General features: G+C 51.8%; 1 protein-coding gene across 1 annotated transcript; it reads left to right on the top strand.

Moving 5' to 3' along the window:
• The first annotated feature begins 3,627 nt into the window (after window positions 1-3,627).
• Window positions 3,628-15,721, top strand: SLC25A37 (solute carrier family 25 member 37). The gene is made up of 4 exons (XM_065856539.2): window positions 3,628-3,939; window positions 10,441-10,669; window positions 11,886-11,942; window positions 12,505-15,721. The coding sequence occupies exons 1-4, from the start codon at window positions 3,724-3,726 to the stop codon at window positions 13,023-13,025; spliced, it is 1,023 nt and encodes a 340-aa protein (XP_065712611.1). The 5' UTR covers window positions 3,628-3,723; the 3' UTR covers window positions 13,026-15,721.
• Window positions 15,722-18,240: the final 2,519 nt, after the last annotated feature.

Below are 18,240 nucleotides of genomic sequence, written 5' to 3'. Positions count from 1 at the left end.
TAGAGGGGTGCTTTGGTGATTCGAGGCAAAGAAAAGATGCTCTGAGTATGTACCGGAGCAGGATTAATGTTCTGGGTGCCTGATGTTCTGATATTAATCCACCTACCGGCACCTCGCTGTGCTCAGCAAGGGCTTAAAGCCAGGGGATGCTTTCCACGGATGCTCTAATAAGTGGGTCAGTCCGCCTCAAAGACAAAACAATACCCTTTGCTTATTTTTATGGCGTTCGATAATATAGAGATGAAAAACAACTGGAACGCATCGTGTTTCGTAGAGCTTGATATTCCCCTGCAGCTGCTTCTACCTGGGAGCACCATAAAACGCAGCTGGGAGGGCAGGAAAACCCAGGCTGGTGTCAGAAAATCCCTTTTCCAGGGCATCTTCTGAGCCTTTGACCTAAGGATGGTTTGGGGGAATGAGGTCCAGACTCGGTATTTGGAATTATTTTGAGGTTTTGAGCATTTCTAAGGAGGGATGAGGCTGGTGGTGGCCAAGGGCTGGTGTGCCATGGTCCCTTTTCTAAAGTGAACACTTTACACCATGCCATAAACAGGTGCCTTTTCCTTTCCACGACAGAATATACAACTACCTGTAATTTGCTGCTATGTCGCATCGTGCTGCTGGGGGTGAAGTTGCGTTGTCTCCTCCCCCAAGCTGGCAGCTTGCGAACAGGATAAACCCCCCCAAAAAACCAAGGTGTTTGAGCACTTGTAGATTTGGAAAGTGCCCAAAAAAAAAGCAGACGTATCTCGCTGGATCTTGCAGATAAGCCACAATTTCTGTGGTTCCCGGAAGGTGGACACTCCTGCGTTATCGATGCGGGTGCAGCCGCCGTGTCCTGCAGCTCCTGCCCGGCCAAGAACCACGATAAGCACAACTGGATCCTCCCGATCAGCTGGGGAGCGCCCAGCAGATGCTCTGGGGGCTGCAGCCGCCTCCTTTGGGTGGCTTATGGAGCATTTTGCAGGTTGTTTCTCATTTCTCGTTACGTTTGTGCTGCATTTCTGCTGTGCGGAGGCCCCGTGAAGAAGCTTATACACCAGACCCGTGGGGCTGATTCATCATTTAGCTGCTCGCAGTGATGCAACGCACGTGCAGATTGCGGCGGCGCGTTTCGCATCGACTTGTCGGTGTGTTAATATAAATGAGCGTGCTCCCTGCAGCCTGCAGCCAAACTGTGCTGTTAGCGGTGCGAATGGCTTCACCCCGCGCTGCTCCTCTGCCGTGATGGGGTTTGGGGCTCGGGGAGCACCCGAGGGACCCGCAAACCCCAGGGGAGCTCCGGGATGGGATGCACCGAGCAGTGGTTGTGCCCTGGGAGGCAGCGAGGGAATCGTTGCACAACACCGACTGGTTTTATAAATGGGGTTGGGTTCGCTCTGGTGATGACTCTTATTTACCACACCAGGCAGGGATGGCAGGAAACCACCCGAGAGACACAGGCTGTTCCTTTTCCCGCCAGCGGGACGTGTGATGTGACAAAGCCACACGCCAGACCAGACTCCCTGCCCTGTTTTCCTTTCACAAATGACGAATAATTTTGTCCCTTCTTCACAAACACAGGGAAAATCCTCAGCTTGTGGATCTCTTGGGCACCTCTGGCTCCCAATGCCCCGGGGTGTCTCCTGGCAGGGGCAGAAAGGAGCCCTCATTTCAGATTAAAATATAACCTGTTCCTACCTGGAAACAGCGCTCTATTTCAGACTGATTCATACCAGGGAGCGAGACCTAAGACTGTAGGGGAAAGGGCTCATCAAGGTAAGTGACACTGCAATTTCCCCACCCTCCTCGGCGCTGCCAAGGGGAGATCAGCTGCTGTTGATTGTGGAGTAGAAAACCCAGATAAACTGCATGGAGCAATACTGGAAAGTGTTCCTCTCCGGGTTTTAAAGCATCCGTTTCCTTGAATGAGGCTGCCTGATGAAAAGGAAGCTCTTGTGCCCGTGTTTGATTTATGCCTTGCAGACACAGGTGACCAGCGGGGAGGGCTCTGCTGGAATTACGTGGATGCACGTGGCTCTCCAGCTCCAAAAAGTCATTTCAGCTGGAGAACACAGTGTCAAACCATCTGTCAGCAACATCTTTAGTCTCTTTGGGAGGTAACAAAGCTGTGATAATCCACGGGGTCCTGCATGGGGGGCAAGATGAGAGGGAAAGGAAGGAGAGATGTAGTAATCACTGTGTTCAATTGCACGTTCTTGAAGGATTCGGTCTGGTCTCTGCTCCCTCCAGGTTTTGGGACTGGTTTAATGGGACAGCGTGATGGTGAGGATGAGAATGGACCAGGCTTTTCTTGCCTCGTGCGTGTTCATTTCATGGCTAACAACAAAACCAAGCACTTTATCTTTTGGCTTTTTTGGGCCCTCGGAGGATGGTTTTCTTACTTCCCAAGGCTCAAGCAGCAATAAGTTGCTTTTGCATTATCTCAGCGCTTCATGCAAATGGTTAACCTTGGTTCCTGTACACGCTACGCAATGCCACCTTCCCAGCAAGGTCAAATTCCAAATCATCCTTCAAGGAGGAATGAAATGAAAGGAAAAGTCGGGGCTGTTCCTGGAACCCCAGCCCATGAAGGCTTTGCCTCCATCTCTGAGTCTTGTCAAATGTAATTGGTTTGGGCCGGTTTTGTGGTGGAACAAAGAGATCATCCAAAATACAGGGGAAAGCGGAGGTTTTTGGGGGTGCAGAGCTATGGGCTGAGATTATTTCTCCTGCAGACTGGAGATGTGGCGAGGGATGGTGGGCCCTGCGGATCCCATCATCCCAAAAAGCCTTTGCGTGGAGGGGCAGAAAACTCTCCTGAGTCCTTCCATGGACTTTTCTTGCCCAGGCCAAGGCTCAAGCCCACGCATGGGGGATGATGTGGTGCCTCATCCCGCTGCCCTGGCCATGCCGGACAGGGACTGGGCTCCGTGTGAGGCAGAAATCCGCGAAAAGCACAACCAAAATTAAATCCTATCGGAGGCAAAACGCCTCGGAGAGAAAGTGGTAGCAGCACAAGAGCTGAGCCGGTCCCGTGGCCTCGCTTGTGCTCAGGGGAGCACTCGGGGGTGTTTGGGGATGTGCGATGCCCACATGCCAAGAGCAGCTTTATTCCTACCGACCAGGAAAAATCCACCATTTCCACCTTCCCCCCCGCCCCAGCTTCACCCCGCAGCACCTCGGGGGCACAAGGCAGGGTGCAGCCGGGGGTGCTCCCCCTGGAAGCTCCCCAGGCCCACGCACGGGAGTGTGCAATGCACGGTGACTGCACACTCTGCACCGGTGGTGTCAGCGCTTCACACCCCGACAGGCTGCGGGGGGCGGCCCGGCTGCTGCACGGTGCCCCGGGGGGACCCTTGAGCCCCCTCCCGCCCGTGCTTATGCTTGCCCGGAGACACACACGTGCGTGCCTGCGGGTGTCCACTTGTGCAAGGGGCACAGCGCTTGTGCAAAGGGCGCGCTCGTACGGCGGCGGGACGAGCGACGCGGCCCCGCCCCCCGCCACCAGAGCCAATCATACTCCTCCACCGCGCCGCTTCCACGTCGCCATTCGCCGATCTCCCCGCCAATCTCCCACGCTGGAGGCGGGCCCTAGCGGCGGAGCTTCGCGATTGGTTGGCGCCCAGCGGGGCGGGGCGGGGCGCGGGCACGGCTTTAAAGCGGGGCCGGGGCGGCGCGGGAGCCCCGTGCAGACCCCCCCCGGTACCCACCCCGGGACCCCCCGACACCGGTACCGGGCGGATGGAGCTGAGCTGCGGAGTGGGGGGCAGCGCGGCGGCGCCCCCGGGGCCCGGCCCCCCACACCCCGCCGCTGCCGCCGCCCCCGCGCCGCCTGTGGAGGGTACGGAGGAGTACGAGAGCCTGCCCAGTGGCGCCTCGCTGGGCACCCACATGATGGCCGGGGCGGTGGCGGGTATCATGGAGCATACGGTCATGTACCCGGTGGACTCGGTCAAGGTGGGTGGACTGGGGGGGTGGGATCTCCGGGATCTGCTTCGCCGGCTGCCGGGCTCGGGGGAGGCGTGAACGGGGGGCGTGCAACAGGGTACCGGGGGTGTGTGCACGGGGGGCGTGCAATGGGGTACCGGGGGTGTACGGGAGTGTGCTGTACGGAGGGTGCGTGCAACGGGGTACCTGGGTCTCCGGGGGTGCATGCACGGGGTACCGGGGTTTGTGCCTACACAAGCGGGAGAGCCCTTGCGGGGGTGCTGGGGGTGCGCGGTGGGAAAGTGTGCAAGGGTTACACGGGGCTCTGGGGGGGGGGGGGCGGTGTATGTTGCTTGGGGGGAGCAGAGCTGTGCCAGGAGCGTGCAAGAGGTGCTGGGGGTGTGCAGGGTGCCTGAGGTGCCACCCCAAGATGCTGGAGCTGTGCGCCCACCCTGGACCCGTCCCTGCAGCCCCTCGGGTGCCGTCCCGGTGTCCTCGGCCCCGGCGAGCTTTGCGCAACCCACGGTGCAAAGGTGTGCGCTGGGCCCTGCAGCAAGCAAAGTCCTCACCCTGCTCCCCACGATGCCACCGGTGCCCTCCAGCGTGGGGCTGGAGCCCCCCAGGCAGCTCTTCCCTTCTGTAGTGTTGGAATCCCAGCCCAGGAGGGGAAGACCGGTGGGACAGGGCGGTCGGTCTGTCTGTCCGCACACCAGGATGGCTGCGAGTGGTGTGAACCCAACCTCGCGTGTCACCCCAGCCACATTGGAACAGCAGCTTTACCAGGGTTATAAAGGGGATTGCTTGGCTGCAGATACATGGAGGGGTTGGTGGGTTTTGATGCTGGGACTAATGAGTTTGGTCTTGGTGCTGTCGAGTGCACACGAGGGAGGACTTCGTGGTGTTGCCGATGTGGTAGGAAGCATCATAAAGGGTATTTCCTCCCTCTGCCCTACCAGTGTGCTGCTCTGGAGGCTTAATAAATTGAAAATAAGGTTGGGAGAAGCCAAACGCTCTCCATATTGTATTATTGGCCCTGACAGATCCTCCATGCTCCGGTTAGGAAAAGCTGCAAGCAGATGCTCTGATTTCTCCTCTTTTCAATGCAGGGCGCCCTGAAATGGGAGAAAGAGGAGAGGAGAGGAAATGCCTTTGCTTTGAGGCACTGCAGGTCTCACCAGTTTGCTGCGATAAGCGCTCAAGGGAAATATTCTCTGCTTTATTCTCGTGTTTTCCCTCTGGGTCTGCGCCTGCTGGACCACATAGCAGCGTCTCCCCCGAGGGATGGGGTCCGTGCCCACCCCGAGTGCCTCCGCACCGGCTCCTTTCGCAACCAAGCGCGGGGTTTTCTGCCAAGTCACGGTGGGAGCCGTGTGTCATCACTCCGGACTTTATGGCGTGTTGTGTTGGTTTTGTTTAAGAGGGCATTTCCTCTGAGGGGAAAAGGGAGAGAGGGAGAAAACGAAAGTTGTGCCCGGTTTCCCGGAGTGGGAGGTGCTTTTTTTGGAAGGTAAAAGTGCTCATTGCACTGGGCAGTGAGTTCTGTGGTTGCTGCGGGGCCGGCAGCGCCTGTGCCAGGACAATACCTTATGCTGGGAATAATCCTGCTCAGCAAACTGCCTCCAAGTGCTGGGAAGCACATTAAATACCCAGGCTGTGCAAAAGCTCCTGTGGAGCAATGGCCAAAGTCACCCCATGTGTCAGAAGCAGGGGAAAAGTTGCAGGTTTTGGGTGCTGCTGCTGCTCTGTCTGCTGTGGCAAAAGGTGAGAACTGACCCCAAAAAGGTGCTTTTTGTTTGGTAACGGGAGTAACTAAACACTGCTTAAGCTTCAGTAGGAAATGTGCTGCTCTCCTCTCACAGTAAAACAGCAAAGCTCCTTCCTTAGCCTTTTCGGGTAATAACTCCTGGGATGGGTCACAGCCGTGCAGGGCTCATGGAGGAGGTTTATGGGGTTGTGGGTGCTGCAGAAAGAGGCGTTTTGGGCACCTGGCTACATCGTGCCCTAGAGGAAATGTTTTGGTTCCAGCAAGTCATTTCCTCTCAAAGAGAAACTGAAAATACGTTAATTTGGGGGATTGTTTGCTCCAGAGGCTTGCACAATTCCTGAGGTGGCTGGGCTCAGGTAGGGCCGGCTGCGATGCTCGTGTCCTGCGCCGAGTCGGGCCCAAGCACTGGAAATCGAGCCCTATGGACTTCTGGAGTTCATAGAGACACCCATGACACAGCATAGAAAATGCACAGGGATGCTTTTGGTGTTTGTTGGGCGACACGTGCTGGGGTGTGATGAGAGAGGGTGTAAATCCATGGTGGCTGTGCCCACGCACGCTGCGGTTCTTCTGCTGTAACTTAAAGCATTGCTGGTTGTATTCTGCAAGAGTATTGCTATTTTTTTTAGAGGAGAAACGCATAACAGGCTGTGTTTTACCAGCTAGAGCTGCATCTGGAGGCTTGCAATTATTTAAGGTTTGCTTGATGCCTTTTCCTTCCCATCATTTTCCTTGTAAAGCTGAAGACCCCCTTGCAGCTTCACCCTTAACTGCACCTTGGTGTCTCACCCGCTTCGCGCTGTGGTTACTGGAAAACACTGGCTTGTAGTGTAGATGTTTTCAAACGCGGTGTTTCTCATGTGCTGAGGCTTGTTTTGTTCTGTAGCTGCTGCAAACACAGCTGTCCTGGCAAGCCTGGTCAGTCTCCAAATCAACCGGAGAGATCAGCATCTCAAGGACTTGTTGGGGAGTTTCTGGAGGACTCCCCTGGAGCCTCCTCTTGCTTAAGCAATTTGGTGACTTTTCTGCAAGGCTGTTGGAGCTGCTTTCCCGAAGCAGGTAAAGCAGCTGCCTTGAGGATGTGACAAAAAGCTCTTGTCCTCATCTGGAGACTGGAGGTGTGCTGGGCTTGGACCTCCCTTCCTTGCAGAGGATGGTGGTTGCATAAATGACCAAAAGTCCTTGTTCCTCCAGCCCTTCCTTCGTAAAACCTGAGCTGCTCCTAACTAAGCTGGTTCAAGTTGACTTTGTGGACACCGTGCATCATTCCTAACTGGTGTGAGAGGTCCTGTGCTGGGATGGGGCGAAGGGCAGGAGAAACATCTCGCCTACATTTGCGATGCCAGGGAGGGGAGCAGAAAAGAAAGGAGAAGAACGACGTTGGGAGGGATGGAGCAGGTGTTTTGGTGGCTCCAGCTTCGGTTTATGTAGACTTTGGGGTTAGGGCCGCTCGCATTGGCTTGGGTTTGGCGGTGGGAGGTTCTGCATCCACCCATCTTGATGCAGGTCCAGGGGAGCAGCTGTTCCAGCTGATAGTGTTGGGGTGCTGGAAAGTCACGGTCAACCCATCTGGCCCCACAATCCCCTCCCGTGGGCTTCTGCCCACACAAGTGGGTGCCACACCAAGTGCGTTGCTTGGCTGGGGAGCTGCAAAACAGCCCAGCAAAATAAAAATGCAATAGCGAAGCCTTCTCCAGATCTGACCCAGCCGCTGTTAGGAGAGCCTTTCTGGGTAGAAAACTGCTCTGGTAGCAGGAAAGCTGGGTGCTCTCCCCCATACAACAGCCGTGAAGCTGGTGCTGGTCCACAAACAGCAGGTAACCTGAGGAACTTGAACTTGAGGCTTTTGGTGGTGCCTCTTATGCCCAAGCTGAAACCAGGACTACCGGGCCGCTTGTGGTTGTCGCTGCCTTATGCAATGAGGATTAATCTAAGTAGGTGGAGAGGTATTTTTTGGCTGATTAACAAGAGGTGGGGGAGCTGCACACTCCAGATAGGTGACCGGGCTGCGGAGCTCACAGACCAGCCCTGTTCACACCACGATAAACCCATCCTGGACAAAACCCAGAGCTGAACCTGTTTGCTGAATCTCTTGCATTGCAGGAGATCCTGGTTTTGCTCACTCCTTGGGCTGTTTGTCCTGTTTGTGTTCGGAGCTTTAATAAGAGGGGGAAGCCTGTGGGTCAGGCTGCGGTGGTGGTGATGCAAACTGCATGGTGGTCACCTATGAACAGCGCTGGGAATAAACCCAAGGGCTCAGAAAAACCCTCCTGTAAAGGCAGCGACGTCCCTGAATTATCTTGGAGTTTTAAAACGGGTTTTAAATCCAGCTCACAGCCTCGCTGAGCAGGTTTAGGGGTCTTAAACACCTCCCTAGGTGCACCTTCCTGTACTATGGATGCTCATCGGGAGGAGTGGGTACAATGCTTACTGCTCATTTTGGGGCATGGTGAGGGCTTTGGAATGGCTTGGATAACCAACAGAAAAATAAGAATGATGTATTTTTGTTATTTATCCACTCATGTGAAAGCAACTGATTCATAGTAAGGGTGGAGATACTCAGGGTCGGTTCCTGACAACACAGCACCATGTGCTTCGTTCCCACACATGCCAAGCTGGTAATTTATTGCTCCACCGGAGCACTTATCCCTCATTACCTTCCTGACAAAGTGATGCTGCTGCATGCTTAAAATTATACCCGGCTTCGAAGGCATCCCAGCAATAGACCAGGGTGAGATGGAGATCTCCTGGAGGCTGCCTTCAAGTTAAAACTAGCAGAGCGAAACACAACCAACAAAACCCCATGGCACACAAAGCCCAGCCTATGTGAGCGGGGCTGTGCTGAGTCACGGTGGCGGCGAAACGGCTGCCGGGAGATTCTCCGGAGCATTGGGAAATCCAGCCCCTCCGCACGAGCATCCGCGGGACGGGAAGGTTGTGAGACCCTTAAACCTGCTCAGCGAGGCGGCGAGCTGGGTTTAAAACCCGGTTTAAAATGGCAAGAGAATTCGGGGGTGTTGCTGCCTTTATGGGAGGGTTTTTCTGAGCCTTTGGGTTTATTCCCAGCGCTGTTCACAGGTTACCAAGCATTTAGTGCTCTGAAATGGGGAGCTTTGCTTGAGGCTGCCAAATTCCCTGTTGTAGTTGATAGCTTGACATGATCACCACCTGATGCTCAAGTCTGAAATTCAACAAGCTGCTGATCTAAGCCACTTGGCACATGTAATTCCTATGCGATTTTTCTAGAATATTTACTACAAATGCAATGATTTGTTTGGCTTAGCCACACACATTGCATTACTGCTTTTGCAGCTCGGTTTTATTGTACTGGGTTAAAGTCCTGAATTCAGCTCTAATCTCTTCCTTGGTCTCAGAAATCGCATGCGAAAGTGCCATTCAGTTTCCACTCACTGGAGTGATCTGGGGAAACAAAAGGTCCAAACCTGCAGCACTTTTATTGACTTAATCGTGCCTGAAAGCTTATCTGTAGTATTGCCTGCTGGCTAATTACTGAAGCAAATTAATAAGCCTGAAGGGATGTGTCCCCATGAGGGAGCCTGGAGGTGACACGGACAGTCCTGGCTATTGAATCTCAGCTGAGGACGGAGTTGCTTGTGTTGCTTTGCCAAATGTTTGGGGGAGACTTTATTCTGCACATGGGGCATCCCAGCTCATGGGGTCAAAACCTCTTAATTGCAGCTCTCAATAAAAGAGCGTTAATTTGATGGAGCCCGTTACACGTCGCTTAGCTCTTGTCTCCTGTGGTTATGCCCTTTGCCGGGAGCTTTCTGTGTTTGTGTTTCGAGGTGTGAAGCCACCTCCAAAACCTCTATCTATTCAGGCCATTTTTGTTGTGATGGGCTGTACCAGACTTGGGGCTGCTCAGCAGGAGCACCTCGATGCCCCAGGCTTACTCGCTCTCGCTGGGATGGTTGGGAAGGTGGCGTCATCATTGCAAGGGCTTTGAGCCTGAAACGGGCTAAAAGAAGCAACTTTTCCCACGGTGCATAATTAAGGGATGACAGTGAGTTTAATTGAATGCTTTGGATGCCGGAAACTCCGCAACCTTCAAAAATCCATGAAGAGAAGCCCGTTGAGGACTATTGAACAAAGCTGTGGATGAAACCACTTGTTTATAGCTCAGGAACCTGGTGGGAGGGAAGATGGGGTGAAGGAAGATGGGGGTGAGGGGCAGCCCAAACCATTCTGTGATTCTACGATTCTTTGGGTCACTGTGGAGAACGGGGCGGCCTTTACCTGTCTCACCTTCTATGGGGGGGTTGCTGGTACCCTGTTTTTCCTACCTTGCCCTTCTAGGAAACTTGTTACCCAACCCAGCAGCCTGACTCCAAGCACCAAGTGTCAAAAGCAGCTGAGCAACTGCAATAGAAACAAGCCGGGGCAGACACGGAGTGTTGTAAGCAAGAGGCAATTACAGACCTAACTGTATTTCTTCACCGGAGTCTTTTGAACAACGGCGTTACCTTAATTCCTTGTACTTTCCCTGCACAAACAAGAGCAGAGGTCACACTTCCCTCTGAGCGCTTGTCTGAGCAGCCTCGTAACATTTGGGTGTCGCAATGGGAGCGTAGAGTTAATTTTGCTGGTCCGGCAGGCAAAGCGTGGATAAATAATGCGGTGGCCCCGGCATGGAGCAAATTATTGACCCCTCTAATGATCTTGGAAGTCTCTAACTCTCTATGGCTTGTGCTTGTTGCTTTAAAGATGGGTAACTGAGGCCTCTCCCTTCGTGTGCTTTGTTGCAGACACGGATGCAGAGCTTGCAGCCGGACCCCAAAGCCCAGTACAGGAGCGTGTACGAAGCTCTGAAGAAGATTGTCCTTACGGAGGGTTTCTGGAGGCCCTTACGTGGGATTAATGTCACCATGCTGGGGGCTGGCCCTGCCCACGCAATGTACTTTGCCTGCTATGAAAAGATGAAAAAGTCTCTAAGCGATTCTATCCAGCATGGAGGAAACAGCCACTTGGCCAATGGTATTTTTGGGGGTTTTATTCACGAAAATAGCTTGCAATTAACAGCCTGTCCCTTGCTTGCTTCACACCCTTAGCCTGGCATCCTTTGCTGCGTTCAGCCTGTAAATACCTGTATGGGAGGGATGCAAGATGCAAATGTAGCCCCAGGGTTTTGCAGGTCTCAGCACCCACTGATGGCCACACTGTGCACCCTCCAAAGCCCTTGTCTAACCTTTACTTCTGCAATGTATCTTTAATATCAAATTAATCCAACACAAGTCATCAGTACGTTGTGAAGAGGTGTTCAGATGCAGTCGCAGCTTCTGGCGTTACGTTGAAGGCATCACCTAAAGCTCTTGAGGTCTGTAGGGCAGGTTGTTCCATGCATCTCCAGCACGGTGAAGTGCGCTGCATCCTTGTGTCTTCGCATCCTTTGTCAAAGATTTTGCTTCCACCAGGAAGGCTTTTGCTTTTAGATCCAGCAATTCTGCTGTAGCAGCAGAAACCGTCAGACTGAGCCGGGGGTGTTAAAAAAGGGTTTGTGCAGAAGACGCTTCTGCCTGGTCTTTGAATCTGCCGTGGCAATCACTTGATTTAGCTCCACCAGCTCATTTGAGGGTATATAATATCCTTTTGGCTTGCTGCTTTTTGCTAGTAAGGTGTGTTTGCCTTTCAAGTAGCTACAGGCTTTCAGTCCCAGCAGGAAAACCGAAGCGCTGTGTTAATGAGAAATGACCGAAAGTCATTTGGGCAAGAGAGAATTTGACATGGAAACCTACATCAAAGGACAAGGTGTGGCTGGAGGGGCCCATCCTAGAGCCAACTGCAGAATCATTAAGGGCTGGCTGGATGTTTGCAGAGTCCGCGCAATTAGCGTTCAAATGGATGAAAATGCCTAATTACGGATGCGCTGAGCCAGTTCTAAACATTGCTCAGCTCTCGGTCCAGCGCAGGTTGAGTGAAGCCGGTGGTGTCTTGTGTAGGCAAAGCCTCATGAGTCGCAAAGGTGGGATCCTGTGGAGCGGATCCTGGTTTCTGTTGAGCTGCTCTGGGTGGTTTTTTGTCTCCCATTGTTGCTGGATGCTCCTGCGGGTTTGTCGTGGAGCTGATGGTACCGGGATGCTGGGGGGACGTGGGGTCCGGTGCCATCGGCTGCTGCCTCCACATATATCGATGCCTGAGCAATCCTATGGCTTCTGAACGTTGTTTTTTTGAAGGATGCTTTTATTTCTTGCAGGTATAGCTGGGAGCGTGGCCACGCTGCTCCACGACGCGGTGATGAATCCTGCTGAAGGTAATGCCCTGCGCTGACTAAATTACATTAATTGACCTTTCGCTTAAGTCAGTGGGAGTTGTTCCATGTCGTTGGGGTCGGTCATACTTCCCATACAGTTATTTAATCACCTTTCTGCCCTTGTCCTCTTGGTTTACCAATTTTTCCACACAAGCTCTGCATCCTCACAGATGCATCCAAAGGTCCTTATCAGGCTGTCTTAATGCCTTTCTAGAATTAAAGGTGCCTAATTAGGCTTGAGGAGAGGAGTGCATTAGCCCGTGGAAGCGGAGAGTGGTTGGACCAGCTCTCACCTGCTTCTCACGCTTGTTGTGTTGAGGTTTTTGGGGGCACTGGGCAGGCTGAGCGAAGCAGAGGGTGTAAAATGGTAAAATCCTGTTGATAGGAAGCTCATGGCTGCCTGATTTATGTTGTAGCAGATTGGGGCTGGAAGAGGGGAGGTTGGGTTTGGATGGTTGGGCTTGGTGCTGGGTGTTGCAATGACCAGGGAAGTTGTGCCGTGGCTCACGAGTCGTTATGTCCCCGTGTCTGTCCTGCCCGGTGCCGTCTGTCCCGCGGCCAGTGGTGAAGCAGCGGATGCAGATGTTCAACTCGCCCTACAAGTCCGTCCTGTCCTGCATCACAACAGTGCAGAGGACGGAGGGATTCGGTGCCTTCTACCGCAGCTACACCACCCAGCTCACCATGAACGTCCCCTTCCAGGCCATTCACTTCATCACCTACGAGTTCATGCAGGAGCAGATCAACCCCCGCCGGGACTACAACCCTCGGTCCCACATCGTCTCCGGTGCCATCGCGGGGGCCGTGGCCGCTGCTGCCACCACCCCCTTGGACGTCTGCAAGACCCTGCTCAACACCCAGGAGAACACGGCGCTGAGCTCGGTGAACATCAGCGGGCACCTCTCGGGCATGGTCAACGCCTTCAAGACTGTCTATCAGCTGGGGGGCGTCTCGGGGTATTTCAGGGGGGTGCAGGCCCGTGTCATCTACCAGATGCCTTCAACAGCCATCGCGTGGTCGGTGTATGAGTTCTTCAAGTACTTTCTCACCAAGCACAAGCTGGAGAAAAGAACATCCTTGTGAAGGGACTTGGTGAGGGTGGCTTGGAGCCCCCGTGTCCCCTCTGGGGCTGTGCCATGGGACACAGCAGCTTGCTGGGGGGGTTCACAGCTGACGGCTGCTTTTCCCTCCCTAGGGAAGATTAAAGTGGTCCTCAGTCACCCATTCCCCCTCCTCGCTTAAACAATAGTTTATAAAGACTTATAATAATATATCTATTTAATAACTTTATTTTGGAGAAGTGAAATTGCTAACTGATATTTTTCTCTAAGTTTGAAGATGTAGCTTAACTCCTCAACAGAAGGCTTAGGTTATACAGCCTAGGCTGGGATTATTTTTTACAGCGAAGATGCAAAATATCTTGTCACAGAACTTACTTTTTATATAAATATAAAATAGATGGATAATGTTTATCCTTTATTTTTCTATGTAGGCGTTTGGGTTGTTTTTTAAATACTATAACAGCTAGATGCTGAGCTGTTTAAAAAGGGCTAAATTCTTCCATCCTGTGTAAGGAAGACAGAAAAGCATTTATTTTTATAGCCAGATTGGCTTTAATTATACAGCATTTAGCCCCCAGACAGTGGCCTGGATCCTCTTGTGGGTGTCAATGTGCTTGATGGCCCCTTGAGACTTAATGGGATGGGGAAGGAATGGGGACAACAAGGGGGGACATCCCAAAATACCTGGTCACTGTGGGGGAGAGGAGGAAACTATCAACTCCACTTTATTTTTACAAGGAGACTCTTTAAAAAAAAATATAGATTTTAAAGAAGAATATTTTTTTGCAAACTTTGTTTTAAAGGTACATTTTTAATGGTGTGTGATAGCTGAACAGCCTTCATCCTCCCTTAATTTATTCGTACTTCTTCTTCACTAAGGCCCTGATCCTGCTTATGGGAGCGACCGTGGGCATCTCGCTGGCTGATGGGGTCAAAGCCTGGGGGGCACCAGAGCTTCTGTTCACAATTAGGCTCCTGGATCATGTCCTAGCAGCACCAAACCAGCCTTGGGCAAGTCCCACCTGCAGAACCAAAGCCACCTCCCGGCCCTTGTTTGACAATAAGCTGCTGCTCGTCAATGGGAGGAATAAAAACAAACAGCTTAGAGAGGTTCCTACTGCTGTGGGTTTGGTTTTAGCTGCGGGATGCTGAGCTTTGTGCCTGTTTGGGGTGGGCTGCAGCTTTGCTGCGTGCCCTACTCCTCCCGAGCATCCTTCAGCATCCCCGGGTGCATCCTTCAGCATCCCCGGGTGCATCCTTCAGCATCCCCGGGTGCATCCTTCAGCATCCCCAATTCATCCTTTAACCAGTGATGGGTGAGCAGTAGCCAACAAGGGGGGTTTTAGGGACCTGGAGGTCTAAGTATAAGTTCCAGGACACCACTTGGTGGATCTCCATGATCCCTGGGACTTGCCAGCAGCTTGTGGAGATGCAGCTTGGGGTCTGGGGGGAACCAGCAGCTTTTTGGGCTGACAAGTGTCCCCAGATGTGTCCCCTCAGGCAGACACATTGTGTAGGATGACACTAATCCTTTTGCTCCGTTATTTGGAGAAGGTAAATCAAAGAGCACCTCTCGGGGTGGTGTTGCGTGTGCCTTGTGTAAATTAACCTTGTACCACTGGTAGTGGTGAAAGGAGCTTCTCGATGCCTTTTTGTCACTTAAATGGAATTAATCACTGTGTCAAATGCACCCTGTGTCTTAAAAGTGTACAAAAATTGTAAGCTTGAGGCCACTGGTGTTGGTGTGGCTGGAGAAAGCCTTGGGCTTCAAGCTGTCTGTGAGCCTTGGGTGTCTCTTTCTATTGACTTTAGAAACTGGAGAATCACTAACAGGAACCAGAACTGCACAAAATATTTCCATTGGGGATGGGCATAAACACTTAGGTGATAATTTTGGGTCACTTTAATGTTAAAGAGGCAAATTGTAGCGTAAGGAGGAAGGCGACAGCTTTTCAGTGTGGCTTCGGTAGGTTGGACTCGCACTCGGCAAATGGTCCCCAGTGCATCATCCTCTTCCTCCGGTCGCTTAGCTTTAATATTTCTGACTTCTGGGAGAAATTAATCTCCTAATTGGAGTAACCTGTGAGTAGCTGGGATGCAAAGGATGGACTTGCCAAGGGGACAGAGCTGGTGGTCATGGGTTTGGCCATCTGAGCATCCCATTTTGGTCACTAGCCAGAAAAATGTGCGTTTTGAGCACGTAATTATCAACCAAATTTGTCCTTCCTCAAGCTGAGGGTGGGTGAGGAGCCCTTGTGTGTTCACCGAGCTCTTTGCAGGTTACTCCGACCAAACCAACCTTCCCATTCTGCAGCTGGAACGTGCCCAGCAGTTCTAATAACTGCAGAGGTCTCGTGTTTAAAGTGTTTTGTGCTGTATGTAATGCTGGATTCCTCAGGCGAAAGCCCCGTCACCAAAGCCGTTGCTCCTGGTCTCTTCTAGGTTTGCATTTGGAAGTTCTGCTGCGAGTCTGACGTTGTATTTTAACCTGGTATGTGAAACATGCACTGCTGCTTCATCTGCAAACAACGCACATATTATTTAAGGGGGAGGATGAGTCATTTTGTCCGCAGTTCTTAATTTTTATGATTTTTTTTTGGCCTGCCTTGGGATTTAATGTTTCCTTAAATGTGTATTTAACAACGCAGGAGTTCGTTTGTGAGATGCTGCTACAGTTGTACCACTGGAGCTCAAGGAAATAAAACCTTCTGAGTTTTGGTTTGGTTGTCGCTTTAGGCTCCTGTTCGGCTTTCTGTATGGAAGGATGGTGCCTTCTAGTGCTGCCTCAATGCTTGGCAGGCTCAGGGCCAGGAAAAATCCCTTCGTCATCACACCGGAGATAAAACAACCCTTCTGGGAGGGGTTTTGCAGCCTGGCAGGCGTTGATGTCTTTATACTGGGCTTGCGTTCCTCTAGGAGCCGCTGGAGACTTTTGGAACGCGCTCAGCTTGGCACCGCGCTTGGAGATTTGCAAAGCAAACCCGTGGAGTGGAGCTTGTTCAGCAGCCAATTCCCACCTGGAAAGCAACGTGAAGGCCCTGGGGGGAACCTTTGAGGTTTCGCTAATATTTCCTGCAGGATTTGAAGGGGGAAACGCCAGAAGATACGAAGCTGCTGTAGATCTTACCTTCCCCTTCAATAAAAATACCCCAGAACCTTTCCCCTAGGAAGTGTGGTTCTTGCAGTTTTTCTTCCTTTTCACCTCTAATAAACCTGGCAGAACCATGGTCTGGGTGCCAAATCTGGCCTGAAAACCAGGTTGGTCTAAAAATCACATTTCAGCTTAACAAGTGCTGTGCATCTCTCATTTAAAGAGTCTCAAACTCCTTGGTGTAAATCCCCAGCCTTAAAAATGCAGAGCTGGATCTGAAGGGTTATTTGGGGAGCAGCCTCGTGTAATTGCGCCAAGGGGATGGAGCAGGATGGGTTTTGTTGAGGAAATGGCAGGTTTGGAAGAGGTGCTGATCCAGGGGTGCTGGGGGGGTTGATTTTGGTGTGTTCTCAGTGCAGATGCACCTACAGTCCTAAAGATGAGCTTGTGTTGGGATGCAGTTTCAGCTGGGATGATACTGATAATTACAGGGTTTAGCAGCAAGCACCAACATGGGGAGTCAAGCTGGCAGATGCTGGGCTGCAAAGGACTTTTCTCACCTATTCTGCCTTTTCCTTGTTTTTCATCCTGTAATGTTTTTACTGGCGGTGAAAAACGCATGAGGTGCAATGGACCATCGACGTGCAGGGGTCTCACCCAGCGGATGAGCTGAAGAGACAAGATCAGAAGATAAAGTGCTATTTGCGCTCCGCAAAATGTTTGTGACAGGTTTATGTTTGCTTTCGTTGACCAGTAAATATTTAACCCCCTTCCCCTGTGTAGTAAACGTGTCCTGAAAGGTGGGGTATGTCACACGCTTCATGCACACCTCTTAAATACTAAATATGGGTTTATATGAAGGCTGTTGAGCATCCCTACGTTTCTCTTTATCACAGTCACCATTCAGCTCCATCTTATTCCCAGTGTTCTCCCAAGAAGTGAGAAATGCCCCTATTTATTGCTTATTGTGACCAGCTGCTGTGTGCTCACAGATGATGTGAATTATCCCATTAAACCCGCCAGAGCTCTGACCAAAATAAAAGAAAACCACCTAGGAAAAGTAAAAACACACAGAAAAAGCCTCTGTGCCCTTTGCAAGGTGCCCTGGGAGAGCATTTCCTCACCTGAGCAGAGATGTGGCTGTGGCCCTTCAGCCCCAGCATCCCAAGGGCTCCAGGCTGCTCTCCTCCCTCTACCCGGTGAGTAATTTAAGCTTCTCCTATGTTTTCTCAGCTTTTGGTTTGCCCAGCAGTTGCCTGAATGCATGAAATGCTTAATTTATGTTGCGTCCTACCATTGCTGCAAGTAATAATGGAAAATGTTGCTGGCTATTGAGGGAGATAAAGAGATATTGTTGGTTAGGATGGTGTAGGGCGGTTGCAGAGCTGGGAATGTCTGGGCTGAGCTTGTTTTCTCAGTAGAAAAAGGTCGGGAGCAGGGGATGGTTTTTCCTGGATGGAGAGATCACTGGAAAGGCTGAGGGACCTCTGCAAAAGATCACATCGGTGGTTATCTCTTCTTCCTTTCTGCTTTAAACCTCTGGCTTGACATGGGCAATTCCTGCAATGGAGCAGGATGGGACACATCCCCAGGGCACTGGGGTGCCCAAGGGTATCACCCCAGCTCCCCCATCACCTCCAGGCTTTGGGGGTGTCTACATGGGAGGAAGAATGAGCTGCTGGAGGTGCCACCCGTGGGCATGTGGCACTTTCTGAGATCCACGACACAAGAACATCCTCGTCCCGCTCCGGGCTGGGTGGCATCTTGCCCTGGGAACGCATCCCATTTTCTAATTGACGCTAATGGTTTCTTTGGACCCGGTACAGATTATTGTGTAAATACCTTTTGAGGGTATTTCTTTTTAGTGCGTCTTATTTATCTGGCAGAACACGGCAGCTCCTTAAACCTGCAGGATTTCCTGCAGCAAGGGTCTATAGGGCAGTGGGTGTTCGCGGTGCCGTGTTCAGGACTTGGTTATATATTGATGTCTTGGGTTGGTACCAAGAAATCAATTCCCTTCTACTGCGTGTATGATAAACTTCCCAACTGATACTTTTCCTAAGGATCTATAATTATACAAGACAAACAAAAAGGGATAACAACTCTAATAACTCGAAGCTTGTGCGGGTGGGAGGAGGAATAGCAA

Source organism: Patagioenas fasciata, chromosome 26 (genome assembly GCF_037038585.1).
Source record: "Patagioenas fasciata isolate bPatFas1 chromosome 26, bPatFas1.hap1, whole genome shotgun sequence".
In the NCBI taxonomy this organism is placed as follows: Eukaryota; Metazoa; Chordata; class Aves; order Columbiformes; family Columbidae; genus Patagioenas; species Patagioenas fasciata.
Note: the sequence above shows the minus strand (reverse complement) of the source record. Positions and strands in the feature narration are given on the sequence as shown.

Excerpts from the sequence above, each read along its gene's own strand:
- SLC25A37 (XM_065856539.2), top strand. The coding sequence starts at position 3,724 with ATGGAGCTGAGCTGCGGAGTGGGGGGCAGCGCGGCGGCGCCCCCGGGG. Across the intron at positions 10,670-11,885 it reads AAACAGCCACTTGGCCAATG|GTATAGCTGGGAGCGTGGCC; the intron begins GTATTTTTGGGG and ends TATTTCTTGCAG. Across the intron at positions 11,943-12,504 it reads GGTGATGAATCCTGCTGAAG|TGGTGAAGCAGCGGATGCAG; the intron begins GTAATGCCCTGC and ends TCCCGCGGCCAG.